At 29.2% G+C, this 26761-nt stretch overlaps 1 protein-coding gene across 1 annotated transcript in view; it reads left to right on the top strand.

Moving 5' to 3' along the window:
- Positions 1-26761, top strand: part of LOC111037026 — a 150505-nt gene that overhangs the window by 87518 nt on the left and 36226 nt on the right. Inside the window, exon 2 of the mRNA XM_022319376.1 lies at positions 17867-18099. Coding sequence (XP_022175068.1) covers positions 17867-18099 — 233 coding nt within the window. The remainder of the gene's footprint in view (positions 1-17866; positions 18100-26761) is intronic.

Here is a 26761-nt window from a genome sequence, read left to right as displayed (position 1 = left end):
TATTAGCGTGCAAATGTATATATTACGTAGGTATATGGTTAATGTTAACTGGCGAACGTTAATCGACCGACCCGAAAACCGGTGGAGGCTTGTGACGAAATTATTATACACGGAATCGGAGTACGGAACAATAATTGAAACTGGAGTATAATATGTCAAAGTGTGTATGCCGTGTCCTCGTGTGGGTTTCGTCTACAGTAGACGTTTTTGCGGAAGTGACAGAACATATTTAATACCTCAATATCCATATACATATTATGACATACGAATAATAATAATAATGCATTATTATTATATATTGTGTGTGTGCGCGTGTGAGTGTGTGGTACTTTATCATGAAGCGCTGGCTCGAAAGTGAACGGACACGTATTTTTATTACGAATATAATACAATCGTCAGTGATACGCAGTCTTGTATTATATAGTATTCAAATAATTAATGTGTCTTAATATATTTCTAGTATTCGAATACCATTGGAATACGTGCGAGACTAAGCCTTCAAATGCATATTCTAAAAATGTGAAGAATACTTTACATCATAAGTTCCTAAAACTTGTAATAGTTATTGGCTTATATTTTGTGATTCTATGAATACAGTTCACCATTCAATATTTTGTTTTCGATATTTTAAATAAAACTAAAAAAAATTGACATTTAAAACGCTATTTAAAAATATCAATAAGTCAGTAATTCTCAGACATAATAATACAATTATTTACAAATTATAATACTTAATCGGTGACATTTTATAAAAGATTCGTAGAAATATATTTAAAAAGGTTAGACATATATTTTCATAAAAATTAAAAAAAACGTTGGCAGTTTATTTTTCAGCCCACGACTCTCACGTACTGACTATCCCGTTTTATGTTCTAATATATTTTTATGTCAGATTTGAATGTTTTTAGTGCAGGTATAGAGTAGTTTAAAATCTGGATAAACATATGTCTCTCAGATCTATCGTCGTAATTTTTGTTAAATATATTTTATTAGTAATACAAAGTTAATAATAATTTCGAAATGGACACCTAAACGTCGATCATCCACACAGTCAAAACACATAAATAATAGATTTTAGACTTACTAGTTTCCAAACAGTAATCTTTACAGGCTACATACATATTATATTATTTGTTTTTTGTTATTATTTCAGTCTGTGCTTCTCGGGTGGTTAATATTATCATATTATGTACTTATACCTATATAAACATAGTTTATATGTTTCAAAGTATCTAAATGAATAAAAACGTCTAAACTATCAATTTCAGTGCGATAGTATCGTGAACGAATTTGGCACTATTTTTTATTTTTTGTATGAATAGACATAACAACGACACGCACAAAACTCATTCGCCGTGGACACAAATCATAATTAAGCGAACATGATGCATACCACAAACTTTGCAGGTAGGCGTATAACGTTTGATCGGTTATCGCATATTATAATTTTATAATAAAACGTATTGTATGTTTGACAATAGAGTTGAGGGTTTAGCAAATGATTTAACAACAATATATTAAGCCACGCACAATTGTAGAATATATAAAACAAATTCAAATCGTGTCGGACCTTGGAGGGGCGATGATAAAAGGGACGATAAACTCTTGTTCGATTCGTTTAACACGGTGATATTATTAAAATATACATTGACACGCGAGATTATTTCATTTTTTAAACACATTTAAAGAAACTTTTTTTATTGATATACGTGTATTGTAAATAACAAAACACTCGACTAATAGAAGTACGGACAACTGCACAGAAAAACACGAAACTACAATACACGAAATACAATATATTATTGTCCTATTTACTGAAATTTGATAAAATTATTTTATTGTGTTTTATATCGCATTGAAATCCAGTATTTATTTCATTTAGAAATATTTACAGTGGTCAATATAGCGTTATCTTTCATTTTATCCATAACTAGGAATTTTTTTATACTCTTCGAGTCACAAACATATTGTAATGTCAATAAAACAAAATATACCGAAAAATTAAATTTTTTAAACTCTCTGTCAATATTTTTTACATTTTTCATTCTGTCATTCACTTAATGGTGCCTAAAAAATATTATATTATATCAGTGTGCTCACATATATGTACGTACATGTATTTGACTTGTAGATAAAAAATATTGTATAGATTAAGTGAACGACGCTCGAAGGTAACAAAATTAATTGACAATTTAACTAAAAATAAACACGAACTTAGACACGGTTTCTCTTTTTAGTTTATCTAGTCAAGGTGACGATGACGTAGTAAAGTAAAACGAAAACTTATTAATAGCATTATTGTAATATACATGTATTTATATATGTGCTAAAAACTCTTGATAAGTGCGAACCTTTATACGAATCAAGAACACGCAGAGCCCCGAATACATAATTTGGTAACATTTATATATAACAGTTTATTTCGAACTATAACGTTACATAAAAGACACGAGAGGAGACACGAGGGGCGAAACACTACGAGCGAAATAATTTACCCGTGCTGAAAAGGTTTCGCTAAATTATAATTATTCTTTGAAATTTCGTTGAATGCGATCGATGAACATCAATGTGTACCTGTATTCGACCATCAAGACACATCCATGCATCTACACCAGTGAAACGTCTATTAGTGTACACCTCCCGATAGCGGACAGACTTCCACGAGTTTTCAGCATTGTAAAACATAATATTATGATCACACATAATTACTATTGATCGATTAGAATTGCGCTTAGTTTGTAAAAAAGATCTGAATATAATAATTCTAATGAGTACTGGATTAAATATTAAATAATATATATTTTTTTTATGGTTTCTTATAAATACATCTAAAATATAAGGTTTTTGCTAAGGACTAAACTTATGGTTAATAAGATCATATTTTTCAAAAACAACACATTATTCTCTACAAAATAATATACAAAAGAAAAAATCATGGAAGTCTGTTTGCTATATAAACGATTTAGAGTGTACATTATTTTTAATTGAGTAGGTCATTATGATTGATGTGTTAAAATTGGATTCAATAATGAAATATTATTGCCCGAGTAAAACGGTTCTGAGCATAAAGATACCAACAAATTTGTTTAAATAACATTATATTAGTATAAAAAGATATTTCTATTTCTTTTATTAGAACTGTAAATTATTAAAAGTTATTCTAGAACCATCGCATATATTACAATGATAAATTAATTACTGAAAAATTAAACCATATAATCTTAATTTTGATTTACAAATTATTAGTTAATACTAAAAAACGTGAGTGGGCGTAAATCAAAGCTCTGTGAGTCAATAACAAGTCTGTACACATATCATGTTTAAACGTCCACAAATAGCACCTACAGCTATACATCTATAGACTTTAGACGTATTGGTTTTGGGAATAATTTGCTCTCCAATAAAGGTTGTTTGAGTCAATTGTTCATGTAACGTACGTTATAATAATAACATGTCTTTGAAACACATACAATTATATCACCACCACGCAGGCTTTTGTTCTCGTAACATTCAGTGCTATATATTATTATTATTATTATTATTATTATTATTATTATTATTATGGTGAACGGTTCGTACAAAAGCAGCAGAGTACAAACGACTGAATCGTTAAAGGCCAGAATGACTTTGATTGTTGCTTGACGACGTTATTGGGTTGAGTGTGTTACACATGGCGAGCGTGTGAGTGTGTGTGCTGTGTTTAACATGGAAATAATTAACTGTACTTGTATGATATAAAGCAGATAGATATCACACACAAAATACAATAATTTATATTATGCCTGTCGTATTACGGTGGAGTATACGAATTTAATGACGGGTGGTATAAGCAAGTATTAATCATATACTATATGATGCAAAATTATTATATCTACTATACATTATTAAATAATTGCATAAACAAACAAAAACTATGACGATCACACCAAAAAAATTAACGAACTATGCCACCACTCCCTCTTTTATACTATAATAATAATATAATATAACATTACATTACATATAGTTTCGTGACAAACACGTTTCTTTCATTCGCAGGTGTTTGAAAGGTTTTCGTTAACGCGGAGCATGAAATTATGTGTTGGCGTATATATATATTTATATTCTTTGTTTTATTCGGGTAATTTACTAAAGTTCATGGCTTTTTTCTACGACCAAGTACATTTAACGGCAGTTTTTATTATTTACGATTTTTTTTATCACTTATATAATTAGGTTAGGTTAGAAAAAGTTCAGGTCGAAACGCGTTTCCATTATAATATGCCTACAACGCTTTCCAAAATCTCTATATTCGTAGAATAAATGTCTTTGTGGAAATCTGCAAGATATTTAAATGTGTTTTTTTTCATCTATAAAAAAACTAAAATTTAACAGCCGAAAAAAAATGTTTGAACTATTTGTGAAATTGAATTTTTGAATTTATATAAAAAAAAATTTTTGGTATGGACGCAATACACATCTAATGGGTCTATGGGTACTGTACATGTCTAACTATGTGGAGTTATGAACCATAATATATGCACACATAACATGTGGCCTATCACTTTAAAATTAAAAACATTATGATACATGAGATACAAAACAAAAAAAATATTATACAGAGTTATCCCCTTAAATTAGGTAGCGTAAAAAGCAAAAAAAATGAATTCAGTATTTAAAGGGTAAAACATGTTAATTTTTAAGAAGGTTCAAAAAATAAAATTGAGTAAAAATGTACAGAGGTGGGCATGTCAATCTAAAATTAGTTAGCTTGTTTTTAATATAAATTAACAAAACTATTATCCTCGTCAAACCAAGAACGCCTAAAAACTAAGGCTGGTCTAACTTGGCTAATTATTACTACATTTTAACAATATATGTTTTTTAGTGTTTTGAAAAAAAAACATTAGACAAAATGTCTTTTATAAAAACTGTTTACTAAATATCATCTAATACTGACGACATTACCATTGAGTATATTAATTTACTGCACAATATTTAAATGACATGCAATTAGTAAAATAATAATATTCACTAGAAAGTTTCATTTTTGTATAAGAAATTCTGCTTCTGCTTTGTAACACCTTTCGACAATCCTATTAATATGCACATTTGCCGTAAACATTATTTTCACACCTCGTATACACGAAGAACTAAATAAATTATTATATTAATATTATAAGTGAATACACTTAATAATATTATACAATGTTGGTATTACGAAAATATGTTTTTTTTTCACAGATAAAAACTTCTTAGCGATATTTTGTGCTTAATTTCTTTTTATATCCATATTGTTTAGAGATTGCAATTTTCATGTAGATTGTTTTTCGTGTTCTACCTACGCATTATGTTTCTATGAAAAAATAAAAATAAAAATTACAAACAAATAAAAAAACATCGTAAAATACAACAAATTCGTCGTTTCGATATTGTACGACGCAAGCACGTCGTATTAATAGAAAAATATAGGTAGGTACTCTTTATTATTTTTATTTCTCAAACGTTTTTTTTTTCAATGTAGGTAGGAAATATTAAATTTGTAGTTCTAAAGCGCTTAGGTAATGTATGTAAAACAATTTCATGGTTAAAAAATAAATGCTCAGTAAAATGCTGTCCTTTTATAGTGATCCATTAAAATGAAATTCCATTCTACATAGTTATTATTTTCATATGTAACAATATTAAAACATAATAATTTGTCGATATTGTTTATACTATAATATTATAATACGCAGAGACGTTGAAAAGTTGGCAAACTATTTGGGACATAGGTACTTACGATATTGCACAAAATATCGGTGCGTTTAATTATCATTTCCCGATTGTATAATTACATACTTATAACTTGCTGCCTACGTAGAACAGTTTTACGTATTATTTTGTGTCTGTTATACTATCAAGATATAGTAACCATCGCCGTGTTACATACATTTTGTATATGATACTTACCGTAACTCGTTTTTGGGGATTAACGACTCAGAACGGATGGTCTTCATAAATATTATTATCGTTTTTATGTCCAAAAATAAATACGTAGGTACTATTCTACGGGTATACTGTATATAGGTATCTATCGCTATGAAGTGTGCTTTGAACCACTTGCGATTTGAGTCCGAAATATTATCGACTTGTTTTGGATAATATAAACTAACCTAACCGATAATATATACCTTTACGTATACTCGTATTATTCATTACCTGTATAGGGCATAAGAGAATAAGGACCAATAATAAATCGTAGGTAGTTAGCTGAAGCATAAATCGAATAACTAACAGTAAATCATTAAAAATAAGGCGTTTGTGAACGTAATGAAGAAAACGAGTGTAACGCCGTTACTTTTCGTAATTTTGTTAAAATGTTAATAAAATCTTGTATAGATCGATGTCACAGCTTAGACTTACACTACTATAAGGTTTGTGTGACCTCCTTAAGTTTTCAAGCAATTTGATTATTTTCAAACTCAGCACGAACTTTTCAAATTACAGCTTATATAAGTTGTCCATATATGAGTAAATATATGTGTAATTAAATATAGAATTAAAGTTTATACGATGAATTTATATTCATAGCATACATATATATTTTGTTTTTACAACGATCTAGTTTATATCATCGCAAAACGACCTTTTTTTATAATTTATTTTTGCCCTAGTTATCCCTTATAGTATTATACTATTTTAATATTAAGTGACTATTTAGCCCATTTCGCCTTTTAAATCATATTGGTTCGGTGAGATCCAATTATGGACCAAAGTAAATTAAGTTACAACAGTGTTGCAAACCTATATTTGCAGTCAACGTATTAATATTAATCGAATAATTAGTTAGCACTCACATGAAATGTCAAACCTTCCGTTTTCGTTCTTAAATTTAAAAAAAAAATTCGATGACTACAGGTACAATAATACAATATAAAATCCCGTGCATTCCTCGAAGCGATTTCTAAGTATGAATTAAGTCACTTATTCAAATAAATATTGGTTTATTATCCATATAATATTTATACTTAATATATAATAGAGTCAAAATGTCACAAACTTATTATCTAAGGTTTCATGGCGAAAAATTGTAAAAAATAGATGAACAAAAATATTTGTTCGTCGTACGACACTTGAACTTAAAAAATCTATATTTTTATACTTCGCCGACATAGGTGAATATTTATTATATTATGATGTCAAAATGTTCAGAAATTGGGCATCATAAAATGTTCCCGACTTAATCGAAACTGCAGTTTGTACCTAACTTTGTACTAAAATCGCTTAAACATTTGGTCTGAAAGTCTCACGCGCACTCGTGCGATTTAATAATATCGTTGCCATTGAAATAATATCAAAACTATTCAGATTTATCGTGTCGATAAAATTGTATAAAACAATGAGCGATATTTTATAACCGACATCGTGTAAATTAAAAATAAATATTTGACTAGCCGCTTATCGTGCTGCGGCCGTCATCTTCGCCGGGACCACCGCTCGTGTGTCCATCCATCCGGAAATCCGCCGTATAATAATAATACGGGATGTGTACTATTAAACATACATATATAAATATATAGACCAACAAATTATACATTTTATGTAGACGGACAGATGGGTAGGTAAGTACCCAGTCGATTGGCTATACAGTCGCCGCTCAGGGATTCGTATTTCTCGGACCGTGATTTCCCGGGAGACCTCTGTGGTTCCGATGACGACGGACGACGACAAAAAAAGCAGGTAATAATGAAATAAAGAAAATAATACTTTAGATTCTTTTATACATAACGTCATATATAGACGCGCGTAACTATAACTAAGGTATTCTATTATAAGCGTCCACGTCAATATTTCTTTTGTGTGACGACGGAGGCCAAATTTGTGACAAATGGGATCCGTTATATGCACAATTAAATAATAAAGCTCACAACATTATACGTGCCGTTCACGTTGTTCAATCGAAGAGGGCGCTGACGACTGGCCCATAGACGTATAAAATATATATTATGGTGTACAGCTATTCACGTCTGTGTTCTGGGGGACAAAAACACAAATAATGATACAATGACGTATTACAGCTGTACCGGCCAAATTCACACGAGTTTATGAAAGAAGTTTAAAAAATGTTTTTGCATTTTAGTTTCGTGAATCGAGAAACATATTATTCCTACGATTGTACTTTTCCTTGTAATATAATAATACAATATACAGAGTAAATAATATATCGTGAACTAGGAAAAACATAGTATTTTATTTATTTTTAAAGAAAATACGTTTGAAAAAATATGTATAATACTATTTAACATTTTATTAAGAGTATGAGACCCTTGTATTACCTAACCGAGATATCGAAAGGTTGGTCGAGTAAAGTATATAGATATAATAGTTATAAATAATATAGTATATCAAAACTTGCCGCTTATTACCTACAACTCACCAAATATGAGATTTTAGTCTTCAGATCTTAACCGTAGGTCATAAATATTATGATGTAATGACTGATAATCCGTCTAGGTCGTGAGTGGGGCAGTCTGTAAAAATGATGATCAACAAATTGTCTTATACATAACGTGGCCTTGTATCGTTTTATTTTAACAATGTTATGGATAATAAATTGGACGGAGTCGAAAAAAGTAGAGTGTACATATAATTTGTGTTGGTCGCTTTTGAAGTATGTATTTAGTTTATAATCAATAAATGTAGTATTTAACAAATGTTACAGTCACTTCTCCTAAAATTATGTATTGTGCGTAATTGTATATACGTAATAAAATACAGAACTATTAACCCTCCTGACAATGGTGGCTGAATGTTTGTAAATGTGTGAAACCTTTCGATCTGTTATTAATAGTTATAATAATTCAGATTTTCAGTAATTGCCTGCAGTCATTAATATATTATTTTTATGTTTGAATTAATACAATAGTGTATTTCTTCAGAGAAGCCCCCCTTCTCTGCTGGTCTTTGCATCCCACTTGAAAACTACTGCAGATCACGTTTCTATGCCAGTTCGCGGTATCATCCAAGATCCGTTCAGAGTCATTTTTTTGAATACAAAAGTCGTAGCTGTACTGTGGTTAGTGGTAACTGTAATGTGTACGGTGTACCATGCTAAGTCGATCGGAACGAAACAATTCCGTAACATCCGGTCTTCTCTATAGACACAATAAATGATGATATCTCGTCCAAATTGTTTGTTTAATATTGTGCAAATAAAACATGATCAATATGTACGAATAATCGAAATCTAGTATCACGCGTTATGGCTGTTTGTTGTGTTTGTTTGTCTCACAGTTAGAAATATTTGTTTTTGTCGCTTGTTTGTTTTTATTTAATCGTGATTTTTACGGTCCACACACTGCTGGGCGGACACTGCAGCGCGAATACAATAGTATTGGATAATTAATTCAACTCTACGGGACTTTAAAGGGGTTAAGAGTTTTTTTTATTTACACTAATCCGTATTACCTTTCACAGGACTGCAGAAGCTACGATGTTATGGCGTTGACTTAATGATAGTTCTTTCCAGTCACACGAAAAAATTTCACTCGCCTGCAATTATGTAAATATTTTTTTCTGCGACAATTGAATTGGAGAAAAATAATATATAGAATTTGTTGCGATTTTAAATAAAAAACTTGTTATTACAAGCCATATTTTTCGGCATTTGATTTTAGTAAAAAAATTTTGCTTTGTGTCGTATTAGAGATTTCAGCGTATACAAAATATATACACTATCAGACATCATCAGTGCGGTACTATTACAGTATTACATATAATCGGGACTAAAAGCAGCAGTTATTCAGAATTTACTAGACTTGTTTAATATTTATACAGTGGAACCTCGATAAGTCGAAATGCAGTTTTTTCAACTTCTCGAGATTTTTGACTTACTAAGGTTTTTGAGTTACCAAGGTTTAAAAAAAAATATTCAACTTAAAGAGTTTTTATAATGTATGTAGGTATGTATTAAAGTGTTTAATTATTATACGTAAAAACATGAGATTATATAGCCATATAGGTTATTTAAATATAAAAAAATATCGCGAAAAAAATATAATGAAACAAGTGTTGCCACTTTATAATAGATCATTTGTTATCTTACTTTGACTTAAAATTTGAGATTTGCTATTAAAAATTCATAAACTATTAAATCATCGCAAAAGACAAGCCGATTCGGCAAATGTTAATACAATTATCCGTCATTATTCCTCTATACTAGGAGCACAGAATGTTCGAGTTACCTATAGTTATTTTTTTCGACTTATCAAGGTTTTTGACTTATCGAGGATCCACTGTAACTATTTATTTGAAAATGATCAGCAATATTATTACAGATGTACTATTTTTCAACATAAAATAAAATTGCATTAAAGTGAACACTACATTTAAATCAATTTAGGGTATTATAAAATTGTTTCCTTCCAACTATCAACTTTATAATAAACTTAAATATAGTAACTATTATTCAATAGGTAACTTCAACAATTGCTTTATTTTTATTCATGATTTTTAAATTTGTATAAGTTTTTTTCCTCAAAACGAATTTGGTTTTATATTTTTTTTATTCTAATTTAATATAGGAATTTCTTCTTAATATCTCTTGATTTTGTTTTATTCGTTGACTATAATTTTAAGTATAAAAATATTTAAAATCAGTGTTCAAGTTGATCAGGCATTCCTAAGAAAATACAAAATTACCAAAAAATATTTTGAATAACTGTTTGTGCGTTACGTGGAAAAATGTAAATTTGCAATCATAATGGATTTTCAGAAAATAAACGGCTGATTACTTGAATTTACCTCATAACTATAATTACGCCTCCGATTGACGTTTAATAAAATATGTTAACTTCAATAGACTGACCAGACTAATATACGTCGACTTTTCTTTCTCGCCGACCAGACTTAAAAAAAAGTACCCAACTATATATGGGTCGCCCTTAACTACCATTATTATTTTGTTAACGACGCTCGCCCCCTTCGGCCGTCGCTAAACGCGGTAACCGAGTCGGACGCATAATGTATAATCGTCGTCGAGTACAGTCGCCGTCTAACCCTCCACCTGCACAGCTGTACCTACCCTTGTTTAGAGACTTACGGGCGGTGAACGCCTTAACGAGCTTTTTATTGAGTTTTATACGAATGCGGTGACGGTGTGGGCGATCGGAATAACGCGCTGTACACACACCGGCGCAAAAATAATGAAATATATTATATCTACGAATTTTTTCCCCGAGCTTGTTTTTCGCCGCAAACTCGTTTACGACCTAATCGTGATTTTCTCCTTTTGTCAGTTGAATTTTGTTTTTATTTTTTACTTATCGCCCTGAATAGAGGTTTCGGCACAATAAACCGACGAAATAAAATGCATAGATAGGTGTACCTAACAATATTTTTTTGGTATTCCTTTTTTTTTTTTGATAATGTAATACATATAATAACAACGTTACGATCAAGTTGAAGTAGTGATGGCGATTGGTGATGATCTACACCCCGGAGGCTATTTTGTTTGTTTTTCGGCCATGCCAAGGTATTATTAACTTGTATTAATTTATAATGACGCTATACATCAAAACATACAGTACTAATGATTATGGATATTAAGAAACAAATTTTTTTATTGTTATTATTTTTTTAATATTATCTTATCCGAATGACAAAATACATTTCTAAATATTTAAATATACACGCATTTCGTTTGAAACGAATAGTTTATTATGTATAATAATTTATAGTTATTTAACGTTCATATTTTAGATAATTATAAATGATGATGGTTGATGCCAAGTGGATTGGCATGCATAATGGTATCCCACAAAATACTGGTTTACTACGTTGCTCAACCAAACATTAAATGCTTATCAGCTGTAATTAATAAAAAGTAGTGAATAGTAATGAAGTTATGACTTAATTACTGAAAATATTTCTAGAAACAAACGTAATGAAAAAAATAATGTTTCTCTAAATAATCAATTTATCCTAGGTAGGCATATAATATTATAAAATCCACCGTTTTTCCAGTTTTTCTGTGTTATCTTTGAGAGAAAAACAGGAATATTACGGAGTTCTCCCACACAGTATATTCATCAACGGATCAGTATCGAAAAATTACAATAATCTTTACAAACCACCATAATCGTTAACGACCTGGAAACCAAAAACGTGATTTTATATTTTTGTCACGGCGTGGCGAGCTGCAACAAATGAAAAGCAAAAACAATTTTTAAAAAACCCTATACGAATTAATAACGAGCAGGTACCCATAATGTTTTTTCATCTATAAGTATACGTATTTAATATACACTAATAATAATAATATACGGGCCGTGAGAGGATTAAAACCTCGTATATACCTTTTCGTGAAATAAATAAATAATAAGTGCGACTAAAACGAGGATAAATACCTGTATAATATATATTTACCATCGAGTGGATTAAGCATGCAAATTAATTTTCATAAATATTTATTAATTCGTGGCGTATAATATATTATTATAATTCATTGCAGACAATAACCGGTGTGGGCGTTCAAAAAAAAATTAGATTCATCGAAATGTAATCAATTTTTATCATACCCTCAGAGAATTTGCGGGTATTGGGAGTGTTGGGACATCTCAATTTGCTGTACAACATAATATTATTAGGCCAATTAATGTAAACGACGGTGGTGGCAGGTATTTCGTTTTGCACATACTTTAGTTGGATGATATTATATGCATATAAATCGCGATTAAATGATTCGAGAACGAAAATTATTATTTTGTTTTTGGATTCTGAGCAGGAGATGGGACGTGTTAGACGATGACGATGTACATTCCTCAGATACCAATAAGCGATCCTGTTGGCATTATTTTTATTTTTCTATTTAATTATTTTTTTTATGAGTACGATACGGTTCTTGAAAAGTTTCACGTGACCCATTCATATTTTATAGATCGGACATTTGACAAGAGCTGTAGTGTCGCACTTTAAGCTGTCCCTGGAATTTCTCAGATAATTGCTTAACCCTTTTTGCACCACATTTTATGAATTTCTGACAATCATCCTGTCCAGAAATGAACTGTTCATCAAGGCACCGAGAACCTAATATTAATTTTCATATTTAATTTTTGCCACGCGTTGTACAATATAATGTTATGACCAGTTGGCAATCGGTCAAGTCATGCCTAGAAAATATTTTATATGATAAACTGATAAATAAGTAATAAATAATAATAAAAAAATATATTATGTCATTCTAATGTTATTATAGATATCATATTATACGAATTATTCACTGGTCATTGTCACAGCCTTACGTTTTAATTTCACTGTGACAGCGGATAAGTATTGATAATATTTTATTCATTTGTGAAGACTTAGTAGTATAGTCGAACGGATTCATAATTTAATAATACATGCTCATAGAAAAAAATGTTGAGACATTCGCATATTATTTTATAAAAACGTGAAATGTCATTTTTTCAGTTACTTATGTACGCCTACGTACTCTAAAACACATTTCATTACCCCGGCATGGTTTGAAACCACGTTTTTCGATTTATATGCCACCGAATTCCGCTCCAAGATTCATTTTTCAAAATCCGATGATTTATCATTCCTTTCAAATGTATAACAACTGGCATTCGTCGAGGTCAGTCTATCCATTACACTCTCTATGTATATGTTCTAACTTTTTAACTACAGAGGAAAAGCAAGTTTTGACATCAGAGTTTTTCACTTTCACGGAAATCGGTTTTTTTTGAAGATGAGAAGTTTCAAAAAACTGAAATTTTAATAGCAAATCTGTAATTGAATATTGTATTGAAAATGTTCCGTATCTAGTTATTTTTTGGGTTGTTTACTTATATTCTAGTAAACTTGTTATTGTGAATAACATTAATAAATGGCCTAAAATATTCAACAATGTAGTAAGAATGCAAGTCCTTGATGATATTATCTCCTCCAGATTTAAGTAAACCGAGATTCTTTATGCTATTTGTTGATGATACATTTTTTTTAAAACTCAGGTCTTAGACATGTCTCCAACACATTCCAGTTATGCATGAATCACAAAACATACAGCAACAAATGAACTTAAATACCATCAAGAATATTATTCCCCTAGATTCAAATAATTGCCAAAATACTGCCGTGGTCCGACAGCATGGTATTGTTTAAAACTGTCAATCTATTTAATTAGAACAGTGATATTTTTCATTTGACTGCCTAACACTTAATAATAATAATATTGTATTTAAAAATTGGTAAGAATACGTAATTGAGAAAATATTTTCAGCCATGTGCTTGCTGAGTATATAGAAGCCGAATAACGTATTTTTTATCGTTATACACATATTATATTATACAGGATTAAAAAGAATTTTAATTTCACTGTCGTAAAAGGAAAAAAAAATAACATATATTTACCTAAATGTGTAGAAATATTTTTGAACATCATGATAAACGGCTTACATGATCCTACAGTCATTTGCATAATAATATATTCTTCGTCTAACAAGACAAATTGCCTATGCAGTGCTCCTTGAAAAAAAAATGTCAGTTCCTCGTTCGTTGTATTATAATATTATAATATAATAACATTTACAAACGAAATTATTCAATATTATTATTACGCTGGGCCGAGTTCATGCCCGAAACGTTTTGTGATTTATAAGGTATGCGTTTACTGGAGGGTGCGGAGTGTATTCCGGGATAGGAAAACGTATTATTATTACAACAAACAATAAGAAATTAAAGCATTGTGTTATTATGTATTGTAGATCGTAAATCCGTAATAACTGCAAAATTGTAAAAAGACCTACGGTACGGGAACTAACGCCATATAGGATATAGCCACTATACAACGGAGACGTACTCGTTTAATGCATATTATTATTAATAAATTCTGTGAGAATTTTTTTTTGAAAACATTTTTTATTGTGTAATTTGCTTGCAGGGATATATTAATTGAAGTTACATTATTTGAAATCTAGTAGACTACACATACCTAGTAATACTATAATATGTGTATTGTGTTGAATGCCATAAAGCAAGGAAATCTATTCTATGGACCGTTATACGATTTAATAAAAATATAATAACGCAAGTTGTTATAAAAGTACAATACGGGCTCACACGTCATACAACAATATTATCGTTCTACAGTTTGTTATCATATTTATATCATAATATCAAGCATGTAATGTAATATATTTTTCCATAATATTATTTAAATCACAATGTGTTTTTTTTCCAGTTAATCGAAATTCTTTGAGTATTTGAAAAAATTGCCTATTGTAGGTACATTTTAAGAGTAAATACAATATAATATCTTATGGCGCATGTAGTAATTAATTACCTATATTCAGGTAAATAAGGTCAGTAGTTATTTCTACATTTTAAACTACACCAATAAATACCATTTTAACCATATTACTACCATTTTAAAAATTGAATCGAAATTACAATACCCTCTTGATGGCTATTTAGAGAGTAATACTCCAATACGGATTGTAAAACATTGGAATCTTCCAACTCATAAGTGATAACAATGTTTAGTGCAACGACCAGCTGTATAAATAAATACAGACACATGTCATGAAATTCCATCAATGAATGGATTTTTCACCCAAGCCTAAATAACTCCCTATTAAAATACACATCACTTTCCTATATTGTAAAAATTAAATTTACTGATTGTTAAATATATTTGTAGTCAAATAAGTGATGATTATTATTAATAGTATTGCACACAAACATGGCCACTTGATATATCTTCAAAAGTCCTCAGAAAAAAACAATGTACAACGAAACAAGAGCACGAAAATAATATTTTTTCTGTACACTTACTCAATTTTTAGTCTTCAGTTAAATATTATCCAAAAATCAAAATCATAATTTACATTTCAATATGATTAGGATACAGTAAAAGTCATTTTTTTTTTTTTTGTCATAAAACTGATTTATTAAATAGGACTATAGGAGTCGCATAAATAAATCATTGAAATACCCATTATCTACCAACACACATAACCATATAAGAAAATTCAAAATTGCATGAAACTGGATACTGCTTATCAAACATAATATACACACAAAGATATTGTATGGGTCTTAATATGCTTTTATAAACACTCAATTTGATTGGTGTATCAGTTTTCATCGACGCATAACCTATATAAGTTAGCCTTCAATTTGATCATAGTAAATATTGTATTATCATTCATAATACTATAAATAGGTTTAAAATATATATGATATTCATCAAACATTTTTATCTAGTTAGTAGTTTTAAAGTATTATTTATAATATTTTAAAGAATTGTAGTAGTTCTGCAATATAGTGGAATTATTTTAAAATAAAATGTATTAAGTTACACATTAATTGTATTATATTTTATATCTTACTGTTGTTTTTTCATAAATCTATCAAAGAGCTCATAGCTCAGTGAGTTCTAAAGATTAAATTTCATTCTCCATTAAGTTTTGAAATTGTTGTTAATTAGACATTATAGGTATATGTTAAGCTCAATTTAATAAATTCGCATTATTGAAATTACTAATTTTCAAGTAAACAATATGATGCTTAAAGTTTTTTAAGCTTTTAAAAAAAGAAATTTATAAGCCAACCATAAATATGTTAAAATAATAAATTGTAAATAATCAATTTTCCAAGAAAACTTAAACACGCTGTATTGGCAAAATGTATTGTAATAACGTTCCATATTATTTTGTTTTGTGAACGCGTTGTAGATGAAAATGTGTATATTTTATAACAACATTAGTCGCGTAACACGGTATGGGTAGCAATTAATTATAATATTATAGACGGTTTGTGAACACGTCCCACTCACTGTCACTTAAAGAATATTGCAGTAGAATATACAATGTACATAGGTAGTATAATAGAGTAGTGTATTCATCGTTTTTCGACTGGGAAAAACAAAACACCGCATCCTTCTAATAGTTCAATATAATGATACGTATAATTTCCGATTTAGTATTAAATCTTTAATTGAAATTGAAGATGTTTTTAACACTGTGACTGTAAATATTTATTCACAGGTTAATGAATAATTATCTAGTACAAAACGTAGAATTTTGACAAAAGTAAAACATATTTGAATGTTTGAATACAATTACTACCTCAAGTAGTACACCATCTTTTACAAAATCAAAAAACCATTATATCGCTAATTGACACTCCTTAAACATTTATAAATAATACGTTTCTATAGAATATTAAACTGTTTAAATTATGTGAAATTTTAATATAATACACATTTCCTTGAATACGGAAATGATGTTTGGGTTTTTGAATATGATACTCATTTTCTCAATCAGTTCAAATGTGTTTAGCTATATACTAAGTATTTATTTTAACATAGGTATATAATAACGGTCTTAGGTAAATTTGTAAATCTTCTATTAAAAAAAGTATGTAAATTCTTAATTATCATAGCATACCAGAATATTTTTTTGAATGGACTTTATTTATTGAATAGTGATACAATATTGGTATGTCTATTATTAGGTAAGGGTAGTTGTGTGGCAAAATAATATTGGATACTCAGCAATTTTTTGTGTTGATTAACGATATCTACTCTAAAAATACATCCATAACCCCATTATTATGAATTAATGTAGTTGAATGTACTTTGTCTTGGACACCAAAATGGTCGAATATTTTTTCTTTTTTCGATGTGAAATCCCAAATAAAAGTGGCCGATAGTATAAATAAAAGAATATTGTACTATTTTAGTTCAATTTTATAAGTACCTCTTAAATTTGAATAAAAAAATACATTTTGTATTGCAACCGAATTTATATTATATTATTTCATATTATATATCCCTATGTATAATACTGTATGGCGATTCGTTGTTGATTATAATATAAATTGGGTTTCCCCCTTTTTCCAGGAAAGTTCCCGTTCGCTTCAGTGTACTGTCTGACATGGATATGTCTGGACGTGTTGTTCTGCACTGCCAGCATAATGCACTTGTGCACGATCAGCGTGGACCGGTACTTGAGCTTGAGGTATCCCATGAAATTTGGCCGAAACAAGACGCGACGAAGGGTGATATTGAAGATCGTGTTCGTGTGGTTGCTGTCGATAGCGATGAGCTTGCCACTGAGCCTCATGTACTCAAAAGTAAGTTTCCCAAGTTATATGTATATTGTATAATATTATGTACGTGTTTATTATTATGTATATATTATTATACGTCGTGAATTTGTGGTTTCCTCTCTTGGCCCGTCGCGTCCCATTAAACTTTGAACTACTTACTTTTTTTATTTATCGACCACCACTCCTTCTCATCGCTATGTGCATAATGATTTACTACCACTACAACTAAAACTATACCGCTACCGTTGTTTGTCGTCGGATTTCGCTTTACGAAGACAATATACCCAGAGGTGGTTTAATTTTCGATTAAAACTCGTCGCAAAACTTACATTTTAAAGATATTCCACTCGACGGGATACGAAAATCGGTTGATATAAAATCAAAATGACATGCTGCAGTTGGGTGAGTGGGATAGAGCAAAATGGTGGAGTGGTTGTGTGAGATATTTTTCCACCGCCACTAAACTTACCTTCGGTTATAATCGCACCCACGTAATGATTACATTTACAATATAACTGTGACGTGGAACGTAATGGTAATATATTTTCTTGTTCAACAATTTAAATAAATATATGGTATTACGTTTTGAGTTGTATGTCATATATTATGTTATACTAACACGTCAAGGCTCAATGTGGTCGTTCGGAGGTAACCAAACCGATTTCATTCATATTATTTTTTTTACGGTATTTATTTTAAAAAGAAATTGTGATATAAATAAATATCATATAATATTTATATTCAAAGTAGTTTAATATCCGTCATCGCCGAGGATAACTAAAACCGAAATAGGTCATCCCCACCTTTGCTCGATTGTAATAACAAATTATCAACTTTTTTGTTATACGTGTAATCAAATTCAAGCAGATGATATAAACTAATATACAGTTATGAATAGTAAAATAAGGTAAGCCACCCTAAAATAACTGTTTCAATATATTATATAAACCTTAGTTGAATTGTCAAAATCTGTCGATGATTTTTTAGTAGGTATATACTAAACTATACACAAACACACACTTTACATATAAAAGCTGTTATTCAATTCTATAGTTATATCGAATAGCTTTATCTGCCTGAATGATAAAATATAATAAAATACAAAACATTAAATCCAATAATAATATCTATTTTGTTATCTGAAACCAATGGTAACTCCATGTATAAATAAAAATATTTGATTTTCATGAGTTGAAATAAAATGAAAGTGTGAGCCTCCCTATAACGACCTTCATTGAAAAAAAAGGTTCACATTCTCCACGAATCTCTTGAAATATAACTTTTATTGAGAATTATTGTTAAGTAGTTTTCAAGTCTATAAAGTCTAATGAATGAACATTATTTTTATGTAAAAAGATGTAATATATAATTATTTTAAGTTGGCTTAACATAAATGTCCTATAATTCCCAGAAGAATTGTTAACGAGTGCACCACTGAGTAGTGAGTACTGTACCTACCGCTACTATCAGAAATATAATTCACTTGTTTTGTTTTTCACATTTGCCTCTATTTAAAATGTTCAATATTTTTTGAACATGCTTATGGTACTTGTTATTTTATGATCTTATTTTTTTAAATTGTCTTCTTGGAATATTTTTTGCGAATCAAACATCCATTTTGGAATTCGATGAAATATGCAAGACCAAAAATATTGTTATCCTTATCGTTTTTATTTTCACTTCATTTAAATATATGTATACACAATATTGTAAATACTAGCACTAACATTAAAATAGTTTTAAAAGAGTTAAAATCAAAAAACAGTGTACTTCAAAAATAAAAACTGTTTCGAATATCTGATTCAGTGAATCCAGGTTTCACTAAAGTATATTATATAATGTACATTTTTAAGAGAGTAAACTTTACATAGAAAGTTTACAAAATATTTGTTTTTATAATATTCAACTGAGAAACCAAGCCGAGAGTAAAAATAATCTCATCGAAAGTTTGCATTTTAAAGCAATCATCTTTGGATCAAAAAGTTTAAAAAGAACATTACTCGTAATATTATGACTTATTTAAAATAATTTAAAATTTATTTCGATTGAGCTTAAGTGTTTATTTTGAGATATTCATATTTAAGACCGTCACAACTGAATGCAGCATATACGTCAAAGTCTCTATGATATAGGGACACTTACAACTATATATCCGGGTCAGCAAAATATAGGAGACTCGTTAATATTATAAACACAAAAATTCTTCGATGAAATATTTTTAACGTCTCTGAGAGTACTTTCTCTGAAAAATATAAATATACTTTAAGTCATCTTCATAAAATATTTTAAGTTAAAATAAAATGCCAACACAAAACATACAAATATACATTAACCATCGTATCATAAAAATCATAATTGACGTTTTAAAGACACGAAGACCACCAAAACAATGTAATCGCTCGAAAATTAACATTGAAATTAATATCTAATAATAATAAAATAGGTAGTATGAATATAAATAGTATATTAAGATACTTTTGAGACTCGTGATATTTTAAAATCAGAACAATGTGCACTTAGGTTATTGTTATAGTATAAATAAGACAAAATAAATATCCTAAATATTCTCTAAAGCGATTTTTTTTTTTTGTGTTTGACATATTATTTTTTAATTAAACAAATGAAAAATGATCTAGGTTTATCTTAATAAACCAAGACAAATGTGAATATTGTTTAGGTAATGAAACAAAATCACTGTGATTGAAAAACATATTTTATTACTTGAAAAGCATCGTGTCAGGCAAATGCATTGGTCATCGAGCTCCCATACTATGAAGTTTTTCGTCACTTTTGAGACATCTTTTTTTCATTTTGATAATATATATGTGTGCATTGTATAAATACTTCGTTTAAAAAACGCGAATTTAGCCAGTAGCGAAAGGTGTACCACGATTATAATACTCGGCATAGCTATAAGGACGCGATATTATTATTGCTATGTACGTTTAAATTGAAGTGAAACGGCTGCTGCTGCAGTCACTCGGTGAATATAAATTGTTGTCGTTGAGAGCCCTCAGACCCAGCTATGCGCTTGTACTGAGTGTTGTAATAGATTTCGGCATTCCGTGTTCGTCGGTATTCAGATGGCGCTCGGCGTTCATAGTCTCATTTCGTTTATTTTGAATCGTCTAAAATTCGTTACCTTATACAAAAAGTCGCATTTATTATGCCACGCTCCTGTACATGTTATGTGGGTATTAAGAGTGAATGTCGATGGTATCGCACTTTAGTCCATCACATTTTTGAATTTCTCAATAACCACATTTTGAATGTATGTATTTTAAACGAGAAATGTTTGAAAACAATTTTATTTCAAAATATTTTATTTTTAAAAAACAGATATGAACGAATTAAAATAAAATAAAATCCTCAAATAATCGATTTTAGCACAGTTTTTGAGATTAAGTTATTTTACGGCTGACTTAATTTTACAACATTGTATTCTATCATTAACTACCTATTCCTATCCTATATCTATATTACCTTGTCTTTATCAATATTTAGTTAACAAACTATTATAATAAATAACCATTTTAGCTATTTTACATTATATTATATTATTATTACACATACTTATACATTATAGGTCACATTAAAACGACTAACCAAAAAAAAATGTGTGTGCTTAAGGGACTTGTCCCACTAGGGCGACGCGACGTGACGCGATGTTGACACGATTTAAAAAAATAGTTAGAACCAATTCGTATGTTACCTGTATACCATCCGAGAACAATATATATATATATTATATATATATATTTATATTATAAGAAAAATAAAACAAGTTTGGTAATACGAATACTATATTTAACAAATTAATAACTATATAACTGTATATTATAAAAACAATAAATATATGTGTAATTGTCGTAGTCACCGTCATCGATAATTTCCTAGGAAAAATAAACCATTACTCTGCTAAAAATAAACAAAAATAAAATCTGAATACACCGTTTAAAAATAGACATTTCACTGAATTCCACGTATAAAAACAGAAGCATTGCTCTGATAACCAAGTAAATTATAAGACCATAAAGATGGTTAGGTTAGGTTAGGTTAGCCTAACCTAGCCTAACCTCACCTTTTTTCAGTTTGAAATCGACGACGTCGTGGGAACTGCTTTCGCATTGCTTCCACGGACCTAACCTAACCTAACCTAACGTTCATTCGGGTTAGTTCAGATAGAGTATAGGAGTCGAACTCTGCCGAGCGAGTATAACAGTGGCGCTTCGACTATCTTTCTCTCTTGCTCTGCTAACTGTTCCTCTCTGCTTAGTCGACTCGAGCCGACTTCACCCGAATGAGCGTTACATAGCCGAGCGTGACGGCTCAGTTCAATTCAGTACCCACAAAAAGTGCTAAAAGCACCTAAATAAGTTTTCACTTCAAAAATAATACTGTGAAAACAGAACTAGTGAGGCACGCTTATTTTTTGCTAAGATTGATAAGCACGTTTTTAAAAAGGGGAAATGCAGAATTTTTTCCTATACATAAAAATGTGTGCATAAATTTTGTCTATTTCAGAACGAATTGTTGTCGATGAAAAACTTAACTAATGATTTCATTCGACCCGTCCGATTATGTTTTTATTAATTGAAAAGGAGATCCCATGTGGCCACGTGAAACATAGAAATAAGCACACTTAAAGTCAAGAAAAACATCTTAAAAGGAAAAATGTAATTAGTGAACGAAATAAATTAAAAATTAAATGACAACCAAATGTTGAGTTTCAATTCGTAAAAACTGTTTGTTATAAATAAATGCCACAATATGACATGTATTAACTTTTTTTAATGGGGTAGACTGTTATTATACACCTATTTTATTATTAGAAGGAATGAAAAATACGTACATCCTATAAAGTTTACCGCTTATACTTGTACATATATGGATTGACTTGCTACATAGACATTTTATATCTAAATCATATCTTGATATTCTAGAAACAACCAAGTACATTATTAAATATACAGTAGTTCCTCGACTATTGTTAAAAAAGTTGATTTTAACATAGATGTATTATTAAAACTTAGAACCAATTCGTATGTTACCTGTATACCATCCGAGAACAAATGTACGTAGGGGACAACCCGAGAACCAATTCGCGGTAAATTGAAACAAAATCGTAGGCGTTCTTCAAATGACATACCTTCCACCTTATACGCTTACTAAAAAGTAAATTAAATCATATGAATCGTAATAATAAAATTGAAAGTCCCGGTTTAGGACATCTTTACCAATACCTCCACCACCCCTTATTTATAAGGATGTCAACACATCCCTAAAAAAATATGTCTAAAAAACGTGAATATAATGCAAATAAGAGACGCAAAAATAAAAAAAACGTTTCAAATTAGAAAAAGCCTTTTTCTGGACGGTGAGAAATGTTTGCCGACGTGGCAGTGATTATTAGCCCAGTGTTATTTTACCAAGCGGGTAAAATATATCCAGTTATATTTCAAAGTCGTTGAAATATCATCTCTATGTTTTAGTTGGCCTCCCACCGAGAGCCCACTAGTGACATTTTGTCTCCTTTTATTATCCCAACTTTCCGGTAGCTGTCTATAATGTTATAACGTCCATTTGCAGTGGGCGGTATAACTTTTTTTTTGTTTTTAATAAACCATAATAACACAAATGCGTGACTGTATCAATTGCGTCGTTGTATGAAATATTTTATCGCATATCAAGGTTTGTGGCAATCTGTCGTTGGAGCAGATGAGGTGTCCAATTTAAATTTATAAAAATAATTCATTGACAATCACCTGAACAACTATATATTGTAATATTTTTAATGCACTAGAACAACCATGAAATATGCATGCACTTATTCACTTAGAAAATGGTAAATATGTTCAAAAATTTAAAAATATAAGGAAGGGTTAAAAATTATGATAATAATACTGCAACAATTTACTCAGTATGAAAAGCACCAATAAATAATGTTCGTAAAATATTAAAATCGTATTCAACAAATACGTAGCTATCCAAACAAAAAATAAAAAAATTACACTTTATATATAAAAAAAAATGATTTAGTATTAGAAAAAATATAAGCAAAATAAATTTTTTATGATTCAAATATCATAGTATTGAACTATTGTAAAATTATCGAGTTTGGAATAATCCATAATTTTTCTCTTACATTTGAAATAAATATGAACATTTGAAAATCAGTTATAATAGTATTTAATATAACAAAAAAAACCACCTAAAATATTTGAAATAAAATTATAAATTTGTAACAGTAATATTTTGATGGATAAAAATTGTACCTCACTCATTTTTAACTCAGGATAAAATTCATTTATAATCAAAATTAAATAACTCGCGATCACATATTATGACTTAAATCTATGAATTATATACTAACACTGCTGTAGATATCAATACAATTATTTGTTTAGTTTATATTTTGGTTAATATTTTAGTCAACATTCAAATACACACCTGCATTTTGTATTACTTTCTTAACTACGATATCTTTTTTATTTATGATGAACATAATATTTAAATGCATGCACTCAAATATAATTTTGGAACGGTGACAGGATATTATTTTATAATTTGTATGTCGATGAAAAGTGTATCAATCGGTTTCATACTTAAAAAATAAAATTGAAAGTTACATTTCAAAATGGAGAATTTTAAAATTTTAATTTTTTAATTTTAACGTATTTTGTTATTCTTTCTGACACACGTTTTTTAATGGTTTTTTCTTCTATTTGACGAATATAGTAGAACTCTACAAAAAGGTTGGTCGTTTTCCGAGAGTGGCTGTGGTTGGGTCATCACAAAGCCGTAGTCGTACTCTAAGGGAAGTATCTCAATAAGAGGGTACATTCCATATTAACTCATAAAGTAGGAATTTTCCACCACAAACACTTTCGATCAAATATATTAAAAATACTGTTTGAGCATAATATTATCATCTTATGATTATTTGTGTTTTTCGTGGCGTTCCTGCGATACTGGTTTAACGCTATGTTAACATTCTATGTTAGCATTAGGTTTTAACAACACATTACACTATTCGTTGAAGAAGGACCTGTGATTTAGTTGAAATAATCGAAATTGTTCTTTGTTTTGTCAAATGTGTAGTGTGAATACTCTCGTCGTTCTAATTTATTTGCAATATTGTATTAAAAGACTCTGTAAGGATTTCCAAGTATTCGAATCACAATAAAGTTCCTATATTAATATAATACGTTATTCCTGAGTATTCTATTCAGATAATATCTAAAATAGTATCGAACATATTAAGGATTTTTTTTTAGATAAACACAAATGGAAGTAAATAATATTTACCTATGTGTATCATATATCATGTGTTTTTTAACAATAAGAAATAACTCAAACAAATCATTCATATGTTTTATAATAATGTTTAGAAATATTTTACTTTCATGTATTAATAATAGCATACAGTTATATAGCACTTTTATACAAGTGTTTGCAAACATTCCACGCCACTGATTCAGCATTTGAGTAAATAATAATAAACTATGTGTGTAATTCCTATGATTTAGATTTGTGATTGCATCTTCAAACATGCGAAGCGTGAAACAAATAGCAATCATTTTAATTTTATTCTAAGGAGACTATAATATTTCAAACATTGTTGTATTAATATTACAAAAGTTTGTTTTCAATATATAATTTTTTTAATCCATTACCTAGATGACCAAATTTAAGCTTTGTAATATAGGTGCTTAATGTTTATGTTAATGGCTCTGAGCAAAAAATATATAACATAAATATTAACATTCTTATACTGGTACTATACTAATAGCTTGGAAATTTTAAGTACTTTAAGTTATAGGTTAAACATACAATTTTGTTTTTTAATGAGAATACCTGCTTATTTATTTTTATCCATTACATTATTATTCAACCTAGAATTAAAAAAGATAACAATTACTATCATATAACTGGTTAATCATTTAATTTCATGGAATTATATTTTACTATGGAAACAAATAAAATGATTACATTTTTAACAGCAGAATTATGATAAAGTTAACAGTAGTTTATTATTTAGATTAACTATTAATTAATTAATAAGTTTCTTAAATGTTGGTTCAATTTTATTTCGACTGTCTACAATTAAAAATTCATATATAAATATTCCCATATTTTTTTTATTTATTTACGAGAGAGCTTTGACCCTTTAATCCCCCCTCCTTGTTCACAAATCCCATAATTTTTATCGAAAATGTTCAAATATTAAATATTTCAATACCCATTAGTCATTACTTTCTTTTTTTTCAATTATTATTTATTTTTCTAGTGACTTATGAAAGTGCCACAATTTTTTTACACACCTTACCCAGTGATTGATTTTAATAAATAATTTGATCCAGTTGAAAGAGTCCATAATTAAAACTTATGTAATAAATATGAATATTTACCATAGTTTTTTTTTTCAACAATATAAGTAAGTATGTTTTATTTTTGAATATTGAGCTGAGAGAATTGATTTTGCAATGATACGTGCGTTTGGTTTCTGTCTAACATCACTTTTTCTTGCACCAAAAACTCTTTTGATTTCTGACTATGGGAGAAGTTTTAAGTTTTAGGTATAGCAAATGGGATTCAGTTGGTTATTCGGGATGTCAAAAGTAAAAAAATCTCAGTACTTTAAAAAAAAATTAAAAAATTAAAAAAAAAACGAGCATTTTTTATC

The sequence above is a fragment of the Myzus persicae genome, unplaced genomic scaffold (genome assembly GCF_001856785.1).
Source record: "Myzus persicae strain clone G006 unplaced genomic scaffold, MPER_G0061.0, whole genome shotgun sequence".
Lineage (NCBI taxonomy): Eukaryota > Metazoa > Arthropoda > Insecta > Hemiptera > Aphididae > Myzus > Myzus persicae.
The sequence above is the reverse complement of the archived record's forward strand: the minus strand, read 5'-3'. Positions and strand labels throughout refer to the sequence as shown.